The sequence below is a fragment of the Polistes canadensis genome, unplaced genomic scaffold (assembly GCF_001313835.1).
Source record: "Polistes canadensis isolate GaletaPanama2010 unplaced genomic scaffold, ASM131383v1 scaffold_49, whole genome shotgun sequence".
Lineage (NCBI taxonomy): Eukaryota > Metazoa > Arthropoda > Insecta > Hymenoptera > Vespidae > Polistes > Polistes canadensis.
Genome location: NW_014569596.1, coordinates 17,862 through 35,433, shown reverse-complemented (window position 1 = coordinate 35,433; position 17,572 = coordinate 17,862). Strand labels below are relative to the sequence as shown.

Here is a 17,572-nt window from a genome sequence, read left to right as displayed (position 1 = left end):
ATAGTTTAGCGTAGGTGTATGCTATAATATTTTAAAATACGATTTGTTCGGAAACAAAGCTTCAAATAATTAATCTTGACTTTTTTTATCGTCTACCTACTTTTACATGTAAAGTATGAAGGATTTTATTTTAAAAATATATAATTGTTGAAAATAAAGATGTCATTTGTTTCAATAACTAATTCATTGATTAATTATTTTCAAGCATCTTGAAATCGTTATATACAATTGTAAAATAGTCAAAAGTTGCAAGTTGAAAATATAATAGGTATATAAATGTATAACACATAGATAATTGATAGAGAAAACTAGAAATATTTTATTTTTATTACACGAAAAATGAATATTTATTGAAATAAAAAAAAAATAAATATTTTAGGGTTTTTAATATTTATTTTTTCATTATTTTTCTCTATTCACAACATTGAACCAAAAAATGAAAACTGCAACATTTAACATTTTTCGTCTGATAATATTTTACGCATTAAATTTAATTAATTTGAGCCAGAGTTAGCGCAATTTTTTTTCTTTTTACCCCCATTTCAAAAGAATTGTTTTCCTCTGGGATTACTATAAATATAAAATACGAAATATTTTTCGCATGGTTTCACATAGCTAAAAAATTTTCACCAACAATTAAAATAAAAAAAATTGAATAACAACGCAACTGATACAGTAACAAAAATCGATCGAAAGAAAAGTTTTAATCGTTTTCCAAACTTGTGTAAGAAGAAAAATATCAGCTTTTACATTGACACCTGTAAATTTAATATTCGAAAGGAAAACAAAAAAAGAATTCTAGCGCATTTTAATCGTATTCCAACTTGAACAATTTCAAACACAAAGGGTTTGACATTCTTTGAAATCATACGCAAATTGACGAGAGAAAGGAAAAGTGACAAAATTATATAATATTATAAAGTTGAAAGATTGATTAATTGGCTGTGTTCGAAGGGGGTTCTACTTGGTATTAAAAAAAAACAAACAAAAATAACAATAAAGAATGAAGGAAAGAGAATATAACAAAAGGACTGAAAGAAAGAAGATACTTGGAGCGATAGGTTGTAAAAAGAAAAAAAGAAAAGGAAAAAGTGACTATTCTTTATTTTGATTCGTTTCGATTGACACAGACGAGAGTGCAGTGCGACGGGTTCGTGCCTGCCTAGAAGCAGTTCCATCGACAGTGTAGCTGAATGGGGCTTGACAGGGGGTGTTGGGACCGTCAGTGGTAGTAACGGAATTCGTGCTGCCAGCAGCTATGGACTTTTTGTCGAACAGCCTCCACCGAGAAGAAGTCCAAGTCCGTTGTTGGGTACTAGAAGTGACAGGCTCAGTTTGGCGTCACCTGGTATCGGTAGAAGAGTCAAAGGTCATCGGGCTGTCGTCGGTGAGTACTAAAACTTTCAATAAAACCATTTTCCATTAGTTGTCACGATTATCAAAACTTTTCATTACCAAAAAATCTGTGTTTAAATTATTATTTATCCTGATTGGATATACCCCTCTCCAAATTGAATATAATTATTATGAAATATAATTTTAATGACAAATATCTATCGAAAACTGTGACAATGTTTTGTGATAATTTAAAACTGCTTACATAAATATTCTGAGCGCAATTTGTATATTCTATCAGATATTTATAATCGGCGATCAAAGTAACGTCGATTTTCATGAATATACTTAAGTTATAATCAAACCGAATAAATTCCTTTTGATTTAATTGTTTTTAGAAATCAATACAATTGGATCAATATGATTAAATGCTTTTAAATCCGTCACCTATTTCTCTTTGATAAAGATATGACGCGTTGTTACTTTAATGTAACATCGATTTTCATTTTTAAAACGTGACATTGATGTAATCTCAAATTTCGGATCTTTATTCATCTATGGAATAATTGATAAACACATCCCTTCCTAAATTCTACCTTATCATAAATTTACTTTGAAATCTAATAAAAATAGTTTGGAATTAGTATTAGCTTCAAATTAAAGATTTGATAAGTAAACATTTCATTTCCCATAAGAATATATTCAATAATTTAATCAACAATATTATCTATACAAGCTGAAGAATGATGAACAAATATAAAATTGCATAATACATATACATATATATATAATACATCATAGATATACGGAGACGTAGAAAAAAATTTATTACGAAAATGGGTTGAAAAAATATAGGACAAATTTCTATACACATTGACACAGTTTTGTGTATCTATTGACGTAATATTAAGAATGAATAAAAAGAAGAGTCTCGTTTTCGTGAAAGATAATAATTATTAGCACCTATGTGTCACAATACGATTAACAAAGGACAACTGTGTATATATTATCTACATCTATGATACTATCTGTATACGTTGTCTGTGTTAGAGAATATCCGATCGAAACACGTGTCGAAGTTTAAACCGCAATTAATACGATGGAATCAAGAGGAACGTATTTCCGTGAATTTGAAACAAGACCTTCCTTCGTTTACGAGTTCAACGTTGTTCAAAGTCGTTTTTCCGTTTTAATGGTTTACATCGACTAACACCATCAATTTTCTTTATCCGTGAATGTGACGAGCGAACGAATGAGCTACAACGTAATTTAAAACGAAACGATAAATACTAAAACTAAGTCGTCTAAATTTGATTCATTCTTTCGTCATTTAAATGTTTTATATGAGTGTGGATATATTCAATAAAATGTTAAAAAAATTGTTCATTTTATTATTTTTATCGATTTATTTCTATCGAATTGTTTCTTTTTGCTTTTTATTTTTTTCGGTAAATAAAATTGATTATTCGATAGGTAAAGAAAATCTCTCTAATGGTTCTTGATAACAAATTTTTGTTTAATTAAATATATACGTGAACTAAAAATTCTCGAAAAAAAGTGAGCTTACTCTTATCGTTCACATTAAATATTAGATGCAGTAATATTAATCGATACTCTTTTTAACACAAGTAAAGTATTTATTTATAAACTATTGTACTTCGAAATAGTCTCCATTATTTTCCTACATTCTAATTATAAAATTTCTCGACGAAAACAAGATGCCAATTTTGATGCAATAAATTTAATATCAAGGCACTGAATTAATTGCTATACATAATACTATTTCCACTATAAAATTGTTGTAATTTCATTAAATGAAAAATGAAATGAAAATATAATATCATTTTAATCGTTATTTTTAATGATATCAGAGAAAAAGAAGCTTAAGACTGTAACATACAATCTACATTTTCTTTATTTTAATTAATTTTGTCGATTGAATCGTTTAAATATGAGAGTATTTAAAATTCAAATGTTTCAAAGAAATTCTTTGATAGTAAAAGGAAAAATAGAAAAAAAAAAAAAGAAAAATGAGGAGAAAAATGGCATGTCCTCGAGGAGCACTTCGCGGATAAAGCTTTTCATCCAATGGGAATTCTGCATTAGTTAGAAGTTAAATTGCGACAGAGAGAGAGAGAGAGAGAGAAAGAGAGAGACAATTGTTATCACGATTTGTCGTTGTCCACGATGGCCGATCTCATTTGCGAATTATTTCAACAAACAAACTTTGTATTAGAGAATGTATTGACAACAAGTATCGTATCTCTCTCTCTCGCTCTCTCTCTCTTCTTCTCTAAACGTTGTCAATTTATTACGATCAGAATTATATACGTTATAATAACGCAATATAGATAATAATCATGAAACTATGCGTTACGCATTTCGTGGCTTTCCCATTCATTTAAATTGTGCGTCGATAATAACATTAAGCGATTTGTTTCGGGTAATAATTTGCAATGAAATATTCCTTGATTTCGGTTGATTAATTATTTCAATTAATAAATCGTAATTTGATAGATAAATAATTTTAAGGTCTACAACGAAAAGGTCTACACACCCGCATAAATGAATTTACATTTAATAAAAAAAAGATTTCGCGTAAAAAATGTCAAAAGTAACCATCTCCAAACTTTTATTTTGCTAAGGGTAAAATAAAAAAAATTCAAAGAATCCTATAAATAAGAACGAGTGAAGGAAATGGTAAAAAAGGTGAAAACTTATCCAATACGATGGTTGATTGCACAAAAGACGAAAAAAGTTAGGAATGGCGCGATACATATATCGAAGAATTCTATTTGGCATATCGTTTCTAAGATTTCAGAGATTGAAAAAGATAGTTCTTTTAATACTTTTTTTTTCAAAGCTCGCCTAACTTTCATATTTATATTTTCTAGCGTAAGAATGGCTACGTCGAATTCATGAAAAACTTTATCCCTTTTTATGAATCGGTCATACAAATAAGTTCCATTTTTTTTTTTTCTTTTTGTTATTTTCAAATTAAGAAGAAGAAAAATGTCTTCTTTGAAAAATGTCACGTAATATATTCTTTTAGATCGCGAACTTTTGATTCGGTATTTTATTTCTCCTTTTCATCTTATATTTTCTTCTTCTCTTGCTCTTTTTCTTTCTCTTTCCCTTTCTCTTTCCCTTTCTCTCTTACATTTTTATCGCAAAAAGAAGAAGAAAGTAAAAGACATCCAATCTTGTCTAGCTATCATCCGTCTCCTTTTTTCCCTAGAGCGAAGTAACCAATGATCGTGACATTTCGAATGTGACTTCGAGCACGATGAAATAAAAAAAAGTACGCGTATGCATTTTTATTCCTTTTATCTTGTTGAATCATCCCCTATCTCTGTTTGTTTTCTCGCGTTTCCGCATAGAAAAACACAAGATCGAGATATCCGTAAAATGTTATTATAGAATAGAGGATCCTATTACTCTCTTTGCTAGTATAAAGATTAAAAAATGTTTTGAATATATAAATTTGCTTACACGACGAATCTTTACATCGTAGTAGTAGTAATATATATAGTAATAGTAGTGTATAATTATAGATAATCTTATTATTATACAAAATTAAGGATTTATTTATTTATTTTTATTTTGAAAATGAACACGAACAATTAAAATTACTACAGCGATATATAATAGAAAAAAAAAAAAGATGAAATAAAAAAAAATTCAAATTATCTTCAATTAATCAATTTCTTTATCTCCCTACATTGTTCTATCTAATTGTATGTCAATTGAAAAGAGATTTAGGAGAGAGAAAAAAAAAAAACAAGAATTTATTGAATAATTATAAATACCAAATATGTCACCTCCATTCTTAAGAAAAACTTGATACATCACTGAACGTGGGAACGAACTCGACCAATAAACGTGAAGCTTTAGAACGATCTTAAGACGAACCGACCTGAAACCGGTCGCCCCCACCAAACATCTTAAAGAGCAACGCACCGCAAAGGAAGAAAGGTACGAGTAGCGTTCATCGTTGTGTCGTAGTCGTCGTTGTCGTTGTCGTCGTCTTAGTCGTCATCCTCGTCGTTGTCGGTGAATTACTTGACACTTCCAAGTAATCCCTTCACGTGGACATCGAATATAAATCGTTAAAATAACGACACGAGTTTTACTATCTTTTATTGTTTCATTTATAATCGAATTAACGATCAACAATTTCGTTGTTTTACCAAGTCCAACTCGATTCCTAATTCTAGAGATGTAAAAGAGAAAAAGAAAAAGAATAAGAAGAAGAAGAAGAAGAAGAAGAAGATGAAGAAGAAGAGGGTGGGGTTCACGAATATTTACCTGCCGAAGGATTTCCAAAAAAGATATTCATCCTGAGAGAAAGGGGAAAAGAAAGAAGAAGAAATACAACAACAACAAAAAACCGAAGAAACTTATGTTAAAGAATTTTATTTGTTCGAATATATTTTGAAAGAAACATTTTTAAAAATAAGAACCTCAAAAGAATTTTCTTCTTCTCGTTGAAAGGAAAAGCGTGTGAAGAAGATTTTCTTCCTAGATAGGATTCACTCGACCTTGAAACGTAAGATCCAAGTTCTTCTTTCTTGTATCTTTGGGACGAAGTGAAATCTTCCTGGGCAAGAGTTCACGTGTCTGATCGTCGTCGTCGTCGTCTGGATTGTCTTCTCGTGCGTGACTCGCTTATCAAGCGTGTTAACAATCCAGTGAAAGTGAAGTGAAATCCTAAAGTGAATTTCCCGTGTACCTCTTCGTCGCGCTCCGATGACTATTTCAATAAAAAGTAGCAAACTATCGAGGAGTCAGTCCGTGATGCAAGATGTTGGAAACATTCTTACATTGATCAACATGATCTCAATGGATTCTGATGGATTTCGAAATAACTAAGTGGTGGAAGCTCTCGTCAGATGATTGGAGTTCGTGTTGGAAATGCCTTGACGAGAGCTAACAACCAAGTTAATGTCGTTATCATAGTAAGTTATATAAGATAGATGTTAATTATTATTATCCTTTTTTTTTTTTTTCTTCTCCTTATACTTTGTAATATTTTATTGATTATAAATTGAAAATATATATAAGAAATGTCAGAGATCGTTTAGAGTGTATCTAATAGAATTATGAATTACGTTTATTAATTTGTGTTCGTATAATTATCCACAATGTGGTAATAATTGAAATTCAAACGAGTCGAAGATATTAGAGAATTATTAATATATTTTTTGATATAAATGCTATAATATATATTATAGCAAAATAAATTATCTTCGTTAATTTATTTTGCTATAATAATAATATATATAATATTAAATAAAAAAAAGAAGATTTTTCTTTACGATAAAAATCAGCGTCTTGAATAATCCAATTTTGTGTTGAAAAACTTATGAAAATATTATTAAAAGATTCAATCGTTCAATTGGTTTATCTAAAAAAAAAAAAATATTAATATTATTGTAGAAAAATGTTCTTAGGAAAGTTAAAATGAAGGTAAGATACGATTGTACTCTTAGGATCTAAAGTCTTTTGTATTATTCCGCACGTTGTTTACCTTCTTTTCCGACATCGTGGAGCCAAGTCACGCTCTTGACCACAACGTAAGTTTCACGGTTCACGAGTATGACGACGAAGGCGAGAAAACAGAGGGAAACTTATGGCAGATGGAAGTTGTTGATTATTAAACAAGACGTAGGAAATTCATTTCCTTTCTCTTCTTTTTCTTTCTTACAATTAGTTTCTTTTTTTTTTTTTTTTGTAGAAAACGTAGATGCGATTTTAGAGATTTCTTTAATTAAACATTTAATATTAAACATTTAATATTATCAAAGTCTCAACAATTATTGTATTATAATAAATCAAATGAATATATTTATATAAACGAGATTATATCGTTTATGTTTAACCAAAAATCAGTAAAATTATATTTTCGTCTTTTTAGATGAGAAAGTGATTTATTTAAATTTATTAATTATAACACAATAAAATGCATCAATAGTAGTGTAGTAAAGGATTTAACGAAAAGCATACTTATACTAAATCAAAATACTTTTCTCATTAATAATTTTATCGACAAGTAACAATTCGGATTAACATAAATAGTTAGTCAGTAACTTTTGTCTGAATATAGGCGATATATATATTTTCATATTATTTTAATAATTGAATAAAATGTGAAATAGTTTGCCATTCGTTGATCGAAAAATACAATCATCGAACGATTTTATTTCGATATCACAAAATAATAAGAAAACGAAAATTTAAATATTGGAGCCGACAGAGAAAAGTTTTATAAAATTGTTAGAGAATGAAGGAAAGAAGAATCGTTTATGATGGAACTTGGTAGAGAAGGAAAGATTGTAAGGGAAGGAAGCTGCAGCACGAATGTATCGAAAATCTTGGTGCCTCGTATAAACCGGTTCCTTGTGCATTTGGTGCAAACGAGACTACGAACTCGCGGCAAAGTTTTAAGGAAGAGAGAGCAATGTTTTATCTTGTTTTATTCACGATCACTTATCTATCGGATCAAAAATATATATTTTTTTTATTTAAGAACCAAAAAACATGTGTGCACAATAAAAAAAAATCGACAAATATTTACACAAAATATTATCAGCTAGGCGAGAACAACGACGTCACATTTCTTCTTTTTCTTTTTTTTTTATTTTTCTTTTTTGCCAAGATTTTTCTTTCAATCATCTTCAACCCTGACACGAAATTGACCCTTTCCGAGCTTGAAAAAACGTAATCAAATTTTCAAGGGTATCGTTGCATAGTAGACACTTCGTTTGCCAAGAGTATAATTAAAAATCATCCTCTCTCTCTTTAACTGGATGTCATTGAAAACTTCTGGGGGTTAATGAAGCTGTTAATGAACCCTTTATCTCTTTCTCTTATATTCTCTTTCTCTCTTTCTCTATATATATATATATATATATCTTACTTTGTCTATACCTTCGATTTATTTTTAAATCTACCCCTTTTTCAATTTAGACCGATTCGAATGCATTTGCCGAATTATTTATAAATGATTTTCAAATTACGTATACTTATTCTTCACCGAAAATAAAATTAAAATCTTATCGATAAAATATACTTTAAATTCTATACAAAACTTGCGATTAAAACTAATAATTTTCTTTTCTTCTTTAAAAAAAAAAACCCCCTCCGCCAGAAAAAAAAAAGAATAACCGTAAGAAATTCGATAAAACATTATTCGCAAGTTTATTTTAAAATGATCCCTTTTATTAACATCCGTTAGCACGTAAAGCACACACACTAGAACCAGATTTACCAAAGGAAGATGAAAAATAAAAAGATAAAAACAGCCCTAATATTTAGAGACACGTTGAGCGGCAAAAAAAAAAATAAGAAGGTTTGGTGACAGAGATAAAATATTCATGGGTTAATAGAGATTCGCACGTTGGTTCGCATAATCGTCTGTCTCTTCCGCTCTTTTCAAATTCTGCATCACATTTCTGGTGTAACAAACCCGTCAGAAACATTCCGTTACAATGGTTCCTTCTCTTTTTCTCTCCTATTCTTCCCTTCATCTTTTACTCTTCCACTACCTTTCTTCCTGTCGAGGTCTATGAGAAAACAGTCCGGAAAAGGGCGGCACCTGCGATATAAGTGCTTACATCTAACGGGTGTCTTTTTATTTAATAGGAATTCTTCTTTAATCTCTTTTATTCATTCACAAAACTCGTATCTATACAATATTTGAATAATTTATATCTAATGACGATGTTATTAAAACGATCTTATGAAATTCGTTATAAACCATGATAAGTTTTTATTTCAAAGAATACCATTTTGAAAACTTTTGAGACACGGTATATAACGTGAAACGAATAGCAGGTGCAAACCGTATAAAAGATGGTAAAACTTATTTATGGATTCTTATTTCTTTTTTTTTTCTTTTTTTCTTTTTTTTTTGTTATTTTTTTAATAAAAGATGGACATAATCGGACACCGACTAAAAAGGTTTTCAACAATTTTTTTCTAAATTAATGATCATTTTAGATTTTATTTTTTGTAAAGAATTAATATTCAACCCTCTCTTTTAACGAACTGTTGCACAAATATTTGAACAAATATCTTTTCCTTTGTTTATCCTAATAATATCTTGTTATCAATGATAATCCTTTGATGAAAATGATAAATAAAAGTAAAGAAATAATAAGACAAGATGAAAGGGATCATTTTTACTCGTGTTTGTGGCTTCTTCATATATCTTCTCCTTTTCTTTTTATTCTTGTCAACCGACACTCTTCTCAGAATGTAAGAATATACGGCCCTGAGCTCAACGAAATTTGAACTCACCTGCCCCGATGTCATGCCCATGTAGTAGGTGCCCCATAGTACACTCTGCATCTGTTGCGACAAGCCTTCCGTTCAGTTGGTGCCCTTCCTTTCGATCGTAAGGATCTGTTTTCGAGACCGGCAAAATTTGTAAATTATTTTTGCGAAATATTAAAATACATATTCTTACGACGTACAAAAAATTTGTTTAAATTTTAACTCGTCTAACGTTGATTACTTAATTGTCATCGTCATATAAGAAATTTAAATAATTTTTTTCTATTGCAAGCATATTGTTTTATTTATGTGGTTTCAAAAAAAGTTTCTAATCGATAAATCCGTACACTTGAAAATAATATTATACATTTAAAGAATCCCCTTCTCTAATATATGGTGAAAGTGTAATGTTAATTGTTCCAACTTTCAAGTTAATTAGAACGGAAATTATCATAGCTGAATCTACGTTTCTTTCATCGAACAAGGTAAAGATATTCTTAAACGTAATTTTGTGTAATTATATTGAATTTCTGAAAAAGAAAAGAAAATCTCAATAACATCTCGCATAGAACTTCATTTCACAAATGAAGAAAAAAAATAATTACTTTTATAGAATCTCGTGTGTTCGTATGTTATTTCGATTAAAAGTTATAAACTCAAACGATTTCATCAACGATATTGTTTTCTGTGACATTTTTTATTTTCATTTTTTTCTTTTTTTTTAACACAGTATATACTTTTCCGTCCTTCGGTTTCGATTCTCGAAATATCCAATTTTTTCTTCATAAAACGTATAATAGTACAATGTTTTCTTTTTGGTATTTCATCTGAATTGTCGAGCTGTCAAGCTACCATTGCGTTAGATAACTCTTTTATTTCATAGATTTTAGCTCGTATTCGCAGTGTTTTATATACGTCTGACACCATTGCGTTTCAACCAACACCATCTTCGATATCCGACATTTAACAGTCACACGTTAACATAATATATATTATAATACTGCGTATCGAGTATAAAAAAAAAAAAAATTAAACAAAGAAAAAAAATATTTTAAATAACAATATTATAAATCATTGTTAAATCCAGACATAATCTCTTTTTAATATATAATACGAATGATATAATTTATGAAAATAACGTTTAATTTCTTTGAAACGTATAAATTGAACGAAGCGTATAATTTAATTTGTAAAACGAGACAACAATAAATACAGTATCTACTAAACAATGTGTTGAAATTTCAACGTAGCGTTATAAATTGAATTGACGAAGTCTTCTTTCTTTCTTTTGTTTGTTTAGAAATAAAAATAAAAGTTTGATGTTAGAGAAGAGGTAGAAAAGTACAATCGAAATGCGAGGATAGGTAGAACTAAAAACGTTTCTCGTATAATACTTATTTCTATCTGCGAGCACAGAAAATATAATTATATCTTTCTATTGTGTTTTCCTTTTTCTTGTCTCTTTATCCTCTCTCCTACTGCTTCTTATTCTCTCAAAATACTTGAGAATTTCTCAGATAAATCTTATCAGAGCTTTGATTTTCTTTTACCAACTTAAATATATACACATACACACAGGTATATATATTATATATATTATATCATACCTACTATATATGCAGAAAATGTATGCAGAAGAAAATGGAGTAATATGGCGGCAAATTTACATACGTATTTTATATCATAAAATAAAATGAAAAGCCTTAATATATAAGAAAGACCCTAATATAAAAAAGACTACATACGCCTATATATATATATATATGTTAAAAATATAATAATGCAAATTAAAAAAGAAATTTATCGGTTGATAAATAAAATTATTTTTTATTTCAAATTATAAAGTATCGTGCTCTAATTTGAAACTAGAAAATTTTATCTATCCCTCGTTGTTTATCCAAACAATTGTTAAAAAAGATTTTGAAATTGAAAGTTATATATACACCTTAGAGTGTTAGTCAAGGAGAGAAAATTTAAATACGCCATATAGAAGACTGCAATGATGCGAAGAAACATTTATTAAAACTTACAATTAGATATCCCATTCGACTACCCCCCTCCCATCTTTGAAACTTAAAAGCTTTAAAGTTTGTAGACCTTTAATAGCCATTAAAATTATAGGAAAAGTCGGTGTCCTTTGGGTTCCATTAGACTATTAATCAGGCCATTACATTGTTCTTATATCGACTAGATAGAAAAACATAAAAAGAATTTTAATTGCATACTATAATTCTCTAATAAATAATATAGAATGAGAGAAGGATCTTAACGAAAATTGATTTCGTAAATATGTATGAATTAATTATAAAAGCAACGTAAGATTTGAATTCACAATTAAAATTTATGCATGAATTTAAAAAGGACTATTTCTTGACAATTCTATTGTTTTTGTATTCACGACCGATGTTTTAAATTCGAAAATCATTTAATCAAACTAACAATAAGTAAGAAGAAATAAATGATCTGGTCTTTGATTAAATTATTGATGAAAATTAAACTTCAATGTTTAACTACAATACATTTGTCGTACATTGTAAAACGCTTTTTCTGTGTCTCGAATATTTTTACTTTACATATTTTCCATTTAATGCATTATGTATACCTACATGTGTTTTCTTTAGATATATTTTTCGTCGGCTGAAAAAAAAATACGTTTCGAATCAATAAACGAACTTCGAAGCCAACCAAAGAAAAATTAGAAAAATCAATAGAACAAATAAAAAACGATTACTTGGTGGTTTATACGAAGTAAACTAATAATTCGCGAACAAACGTTTACTGCGAAAATAATTGATCGATGATAAATTAATCTACGTTTTAATTTCAATATTTTTTTCATTATTGAAGGATTAAAGAATAATTGCAATTACTTTTAAATGTGTTTAATAATCGATAGTATATCGATCATTTAATAAAAAGTAAATAAACAAGATTAATTGTTAAGAAAATTGAATATAGTATAACTTTTTATTGAAACAACGTGTAAGGTATAACATGATTAATAACTATAATCCTAAAGGAAGAAATTTTTATCCATTGAAAAACGAATGTTATTGGAAAAGCGATTTCTCGAAAGGGATCACGTAGTTTAAAGTTTTTTTTATAAAGACGTCTATTATATGTACCATTTTTTTTTCACTTGTTTAATTGTTGTCAATAATAATTGATGAATTTAAGTTTTTTTTTTTTTTTATCATGAATCGTCAATGAAATCTTGAAATATCGATTAATTTATCGATATATTAATTTAATTATTTATCTATTATTCATTTTCGTATTAACTTTTTTCACAATTTATTTCAAATATTTTCTTTTACATTTTACGTATAATAAGACCATTTTAAAACGAGGCAAATTGTTACTTTGTCACGTTTCATTACTACTACTATCTTTGTTACTCTCGGAAAACTTCTATGGCAGGTAGTTGAGACTATATACTATGTATCCTACAGCTTTTGATATATATATAATACATTATTACTCGATATCAGGCAAACTGTGCTAATACAAGAGAAACACAGAGTTTAACTTCGAAAAGTAAAGATGTCAAGAAGACCAATTATTTCCAATCTTCTGACCATTTATTATTGCTAATTATAATTATTAGGTCAACTTTGTTTGATTGGATAATAAATAAAAATGTAATATTCCTACAATGTGAAATTTATTTGATGTAGTATCATTATTCTTTTTCGATTTGTTTATTTGAGTTAAATTATGCTAATTTTGTAATTACAAACGTTTAATTTGAAGGATTCCTGTCCTATCTATTTATCAAATTACATTCATTTGTAAGATAATTCGTGCTTTCTAATGTGGGAATTTTTTCCGTGTTATTTCAATGTAATCGTTAGTAACAATGAAGGTTTATTCCATACAGATTTCCTGTGCTACTATGTTTTTTCTCGTCTTTCGTGAGAATGAAGCCACACGTTTTGCACGCGTATATATAGCCGAGAAATTAAAAATTATTTATTCTCGGTGCAACAATGAGCAAGTTTCACTTAAAATAGGTGCGAGGATCAGATTTTTTTTTATCTTCATCTTTTTTCCCCACTAAAAACAGAGTTCATATCATTTTGAAAAAGTTTGTATTATATTTTCCGAATAAAAATGTGTAATTTTTATTAATTTTAATTAATATCATCTAATATTAATGTGATAATTAAAAACACTCACAAAAATATATATATAATATGAATTTATTTTCTATTACAAATGAAAGAAGAGATCGTTGTACTATTGTAAAGAAAGCAGCTTTGTGAGTCATCGAGAAAATATTTCAACTCGTCTTTGGCATGCTTTTGAAACTCACAGGAAGTGGTCTTTTCGAGCCAACCCTCGACAAAAAATATTACCTGCATACATGTACTTGTAAGGGGGAGGAAAAGATTCGAAATTATAATAAAAAAAAACACGCGACAAGTGTTTAAAAGTTATAAGATAATTATTCAAAAAATACAATCGAAGAAAAGAAAGAATAGAAAAAAATTGGAAAAATCGAATGGATACAATCGTCGATTAAAAATTATTAAAACGTGAAAATTACAGTTAACATAAATGAACAAATAATACGATTATAAAATGAAAAAGAAAAAAAAACAAATACTCTTAAATAATCTGTGTGATAATCGGATGAAAATATTGAACATTTGATTTAACATGAGAACAAAATTAAAAGTCACATAAGACACAGATTGAAATAGATTCAAAGCGGGAGCCCCATGTGCAAAGTTTTGGCGCGCATGGAACGCACGTGGTCCATGGCAGAGATTATGGGGGAGTCGTCCGATTGGTAGGGAGCCGGCAGCTGTTTCACTTGGCTTCAAACATCGAGAGAAGGAAAGGTCGAGAATGCCATAGAAAGAGAGAGAGAGAGAGATGGGGAAAGAGTGAGAGAGAGAGAGAGAGAGAGAGATGGGAGAAGAGGGAGAGAAAGAGAGACAGAGACAGATAAATAGTAGGTAAAAGAGAGAAAGAGAGGGGGGCGGGTCTGTGTTCGACTTCATGCGTACCCACAGACGACGCCACAACGTTCGCGCGAGTCAGTTCGACGACGTTCATTCGCAGACGTTGATATTTAACTCTTAAAAAGTGAGCACAAGAAGAATAAGAAGAATAAGAGGAGAAAACTTGCTGTTATTTTTTTATTTTTTCTAAACTTCGAAATATTTTGTTTGAAAAATCTTAGAAATAAAAAAGGGGGAATACAGTGTGTGAGCTGTAGAAGAAGAAGAAGAAAAAGAAGAAGAAGAAGGAAAAAAAATAACGTGAATAAATAGAGAGTTGGGAAGAATTGTTCCAAACTCTCTTGAAGGATTTTAACGGACATACATTGTAAGAAACGACGAGGATGGATGAAGGTTTTCAAAAGCGAGGAAGACGGAAGGTGGAAAAGGTCGACAAGTTCTTAGCGAGTTTTGAGAGAAAAGAATATTACGAGAAGGACGCAAGAGTGACAAGTTAAAGATTCGAACGAAAGGAGACGACGCTCTTCTTTGCGTCCTGTGACTCCTTCCAACCGACTCGGTCGGTAAAGTTGTTTTCTGTTAAATTCGCGCGTGCCAAAAACGAAAGTTTTCGGCCCTTTTTGTGGGGTGAATATATATATTTTCAATTACCTCAAATTCACGCATGAATTTCCTCGATATTTATTCCGAGAACCAAATTTGAATTATTTTCTGTGATAATATAACAAGGTAAAGATTTTTCTTTTCTCTACTAATATCTTATATTTTTTTTTTTTCCTTGACCCCTTAAAGACAGTAAACGTGTTCGAAATTTGTTCTGCTTTCTTTCTTAAGAAATATAAGAAATCTAACATTTCGTATATTATTACTATTGGATTCGAGAATACAGAGTTTAAAACGAGCGAATATCTACTTTAATCGACTTTTCTCCAGACAAGTCCATTGTTATACCGTTCGGAGTAAGAAGAAGTTAGACCCTCTCGACAACACGTATTGGAAGAGGGGAGAACAGCTGAGAACTTAAAGGCTCGTTCATATCGAACGAATTTTTCACATTAATTCTCGTTCGAGACTTCGTAATGTTTAATGTTTTAATGTTCATTTTCATTTCATCGTCAACATTTCGGAATTTTTATTTCTCTCTTTTTGTTTTCTTTTTTTTCTTTTTTTTTTTTTTTTCTTCATTTCCTCATCTATTTCATTAGACGCGAAATGAATTACTCAAGGGTGTAGAAGAATATATAAGTTAGGAATTAATAGTGAAATTATAATAGATCGCAATGGCCGCAACTCGATCTGTTTCAAAAGTTCACGCTTTCGCATCACGAGAGAAATGCTGTTGGAAAGTTGACGAGATATGTACGATGACACTTCCACGATTAAACTTCAACAGATTTTCTTTGTTTTTATTTTTATTTCTATTTTTTTTTTGTGTTTGTACGCGCTAGAGTCCACATGATCGATAACAATATTGTTTTCGCGAACTATACCTATGTATATATACGATGATCCTTGTTTTATACAGACGTTGCGACGTTATTTCAAATTTCCAAAATAGAGATTTAATGTGCGAAAGTTCGATAATAAAATAAAGTTATCCTTTGTAACTGAAATGATAGAAACTATTTAAAACAGTTGGATATTGTTCTTTGGCCCACATGAAGTAATACATATCATTTTTATCCCAGACACATGTTCGATCCTTTAAACTTTTGAAGTTTGAAAATTTAAAATATTAAATGTTACGATTCTATAATGGAATGCAATCTTCGCGTAATATATGAATCGTGTTTTATACAATACATGCTTTAAATTTCGTCTAACTTGTATGAGATAAATTTTCGTCATTTATCTTATGCAGTTTATTCGAATAAACAATGCAATGGTATTACACTTCGCTCGTTTTTTTCTCATATTTTTCTCGAGTTCTTTTTCTTTTTTTCTTTTTTTAATATTTGTGGAATGTAACGATCCATGAATTTCTTTGGTTCTGAAAATAATCTCATTTTCTGCTCGTCCTTTACGCACAACCATCTAGATCTTATTTTGCCTTTAAATAGTGTTTTTGCATACAAGTGTCATATTACAAGGCGACTATGGAAGGTTATCCAATTCCTTACACACTGCATGTTCAACTTTCATACGTACTTTAAAAGAGAAAGAAAGAAAATGCTAGCAAGGTCAACCATATATGTGGAAACGACCTAGCTTGTTAAAAAGTTGTTCTCTTGTCCGACGAAATGTAACACTTTTAATTCATGACTTTGTAATTTCGCTCGGAGACGAAGTCAACTTTCGTTGTCCGTGAAAAATCTCATTTCCTGACGATAAATTAAAATGCATTTTTTTTTCATTTATGTGATCATTTTCTTCCGTTTATTTTAAAAGTATCCGCTTTTACGTGTAAATTGATCTAACAAACAAACAAACAGATAAGAATTAATTCATTTATCTTTGTCAATTTTGTTTGATATTTAAATAATCTCTTTCATTTGTATTAAGAGAATTCTGTGTTTACATGTATAAATAAACAAAAATGAATAAGATAAAAATCGGTCTCTAATTCATTTTGATTGATTTTGATATTATTCAAATATACATTTAAGACAATAATGTGCGAGCATAAAATTAGAAATTAATCAGAATCTTGGAAATAATGATCTATCTTCTGTCCTTTCTTCTTCTTCTTCTTCTTCTTCTCCTTCTCTATTTTTATTTTCGGATAACACGAAGATTCAAAACATTCTGTCGCGGACTTTAATGGCCGATTTCGTTGTGGTATTCGAACGGCCAGTGAACGGACTCACGAACGTCCTTGGGAGGTTAACCTCGATGCACGGATGATTGCATAACTTGAAACGAATCAAGTATGGAATAGTTTTCGTTTCGTTCTTAATGATTTTCTCGCGAAAACTAAAACCTTCGAAAAAGATCCACCCTAAATCGAAATAATTTATAATAATTGATAATCAATAAAAAAAAAATATATA

The 17,572-nt window shown here is 29.5% G+C and overlaps 1 protein-coding gene across 3 annotated transcripts in view; it reads left to right on the top strand.

The window, feature by feature from the left end:
* Positions 1-17,572, top strand: part of LOC106785375 (ankyrin repeat and fibronectin type-III domain-containing protein 1) — an 89,486-nt gene that overhangs the window by 54,060 nt on the left and 17,854 nt on the right. For 2 of the 3 annotated variants that reach the window (XM_014745770.1, XM_014745771.1), the window contains one exon: positions 1,131-1,387. In XM_014745770.1, the coding sequence (XP_014601256.1) occupies positions 1,131-1,387 (257 nt within the window). Of the gene's footprint in view, positions 1-1,130; positions 1,388-5,754; positions 6,294-17,572 lie in introns of those variants that run through there. The other variant, XM_014745773.1, reaches the window with a different exon arrangement.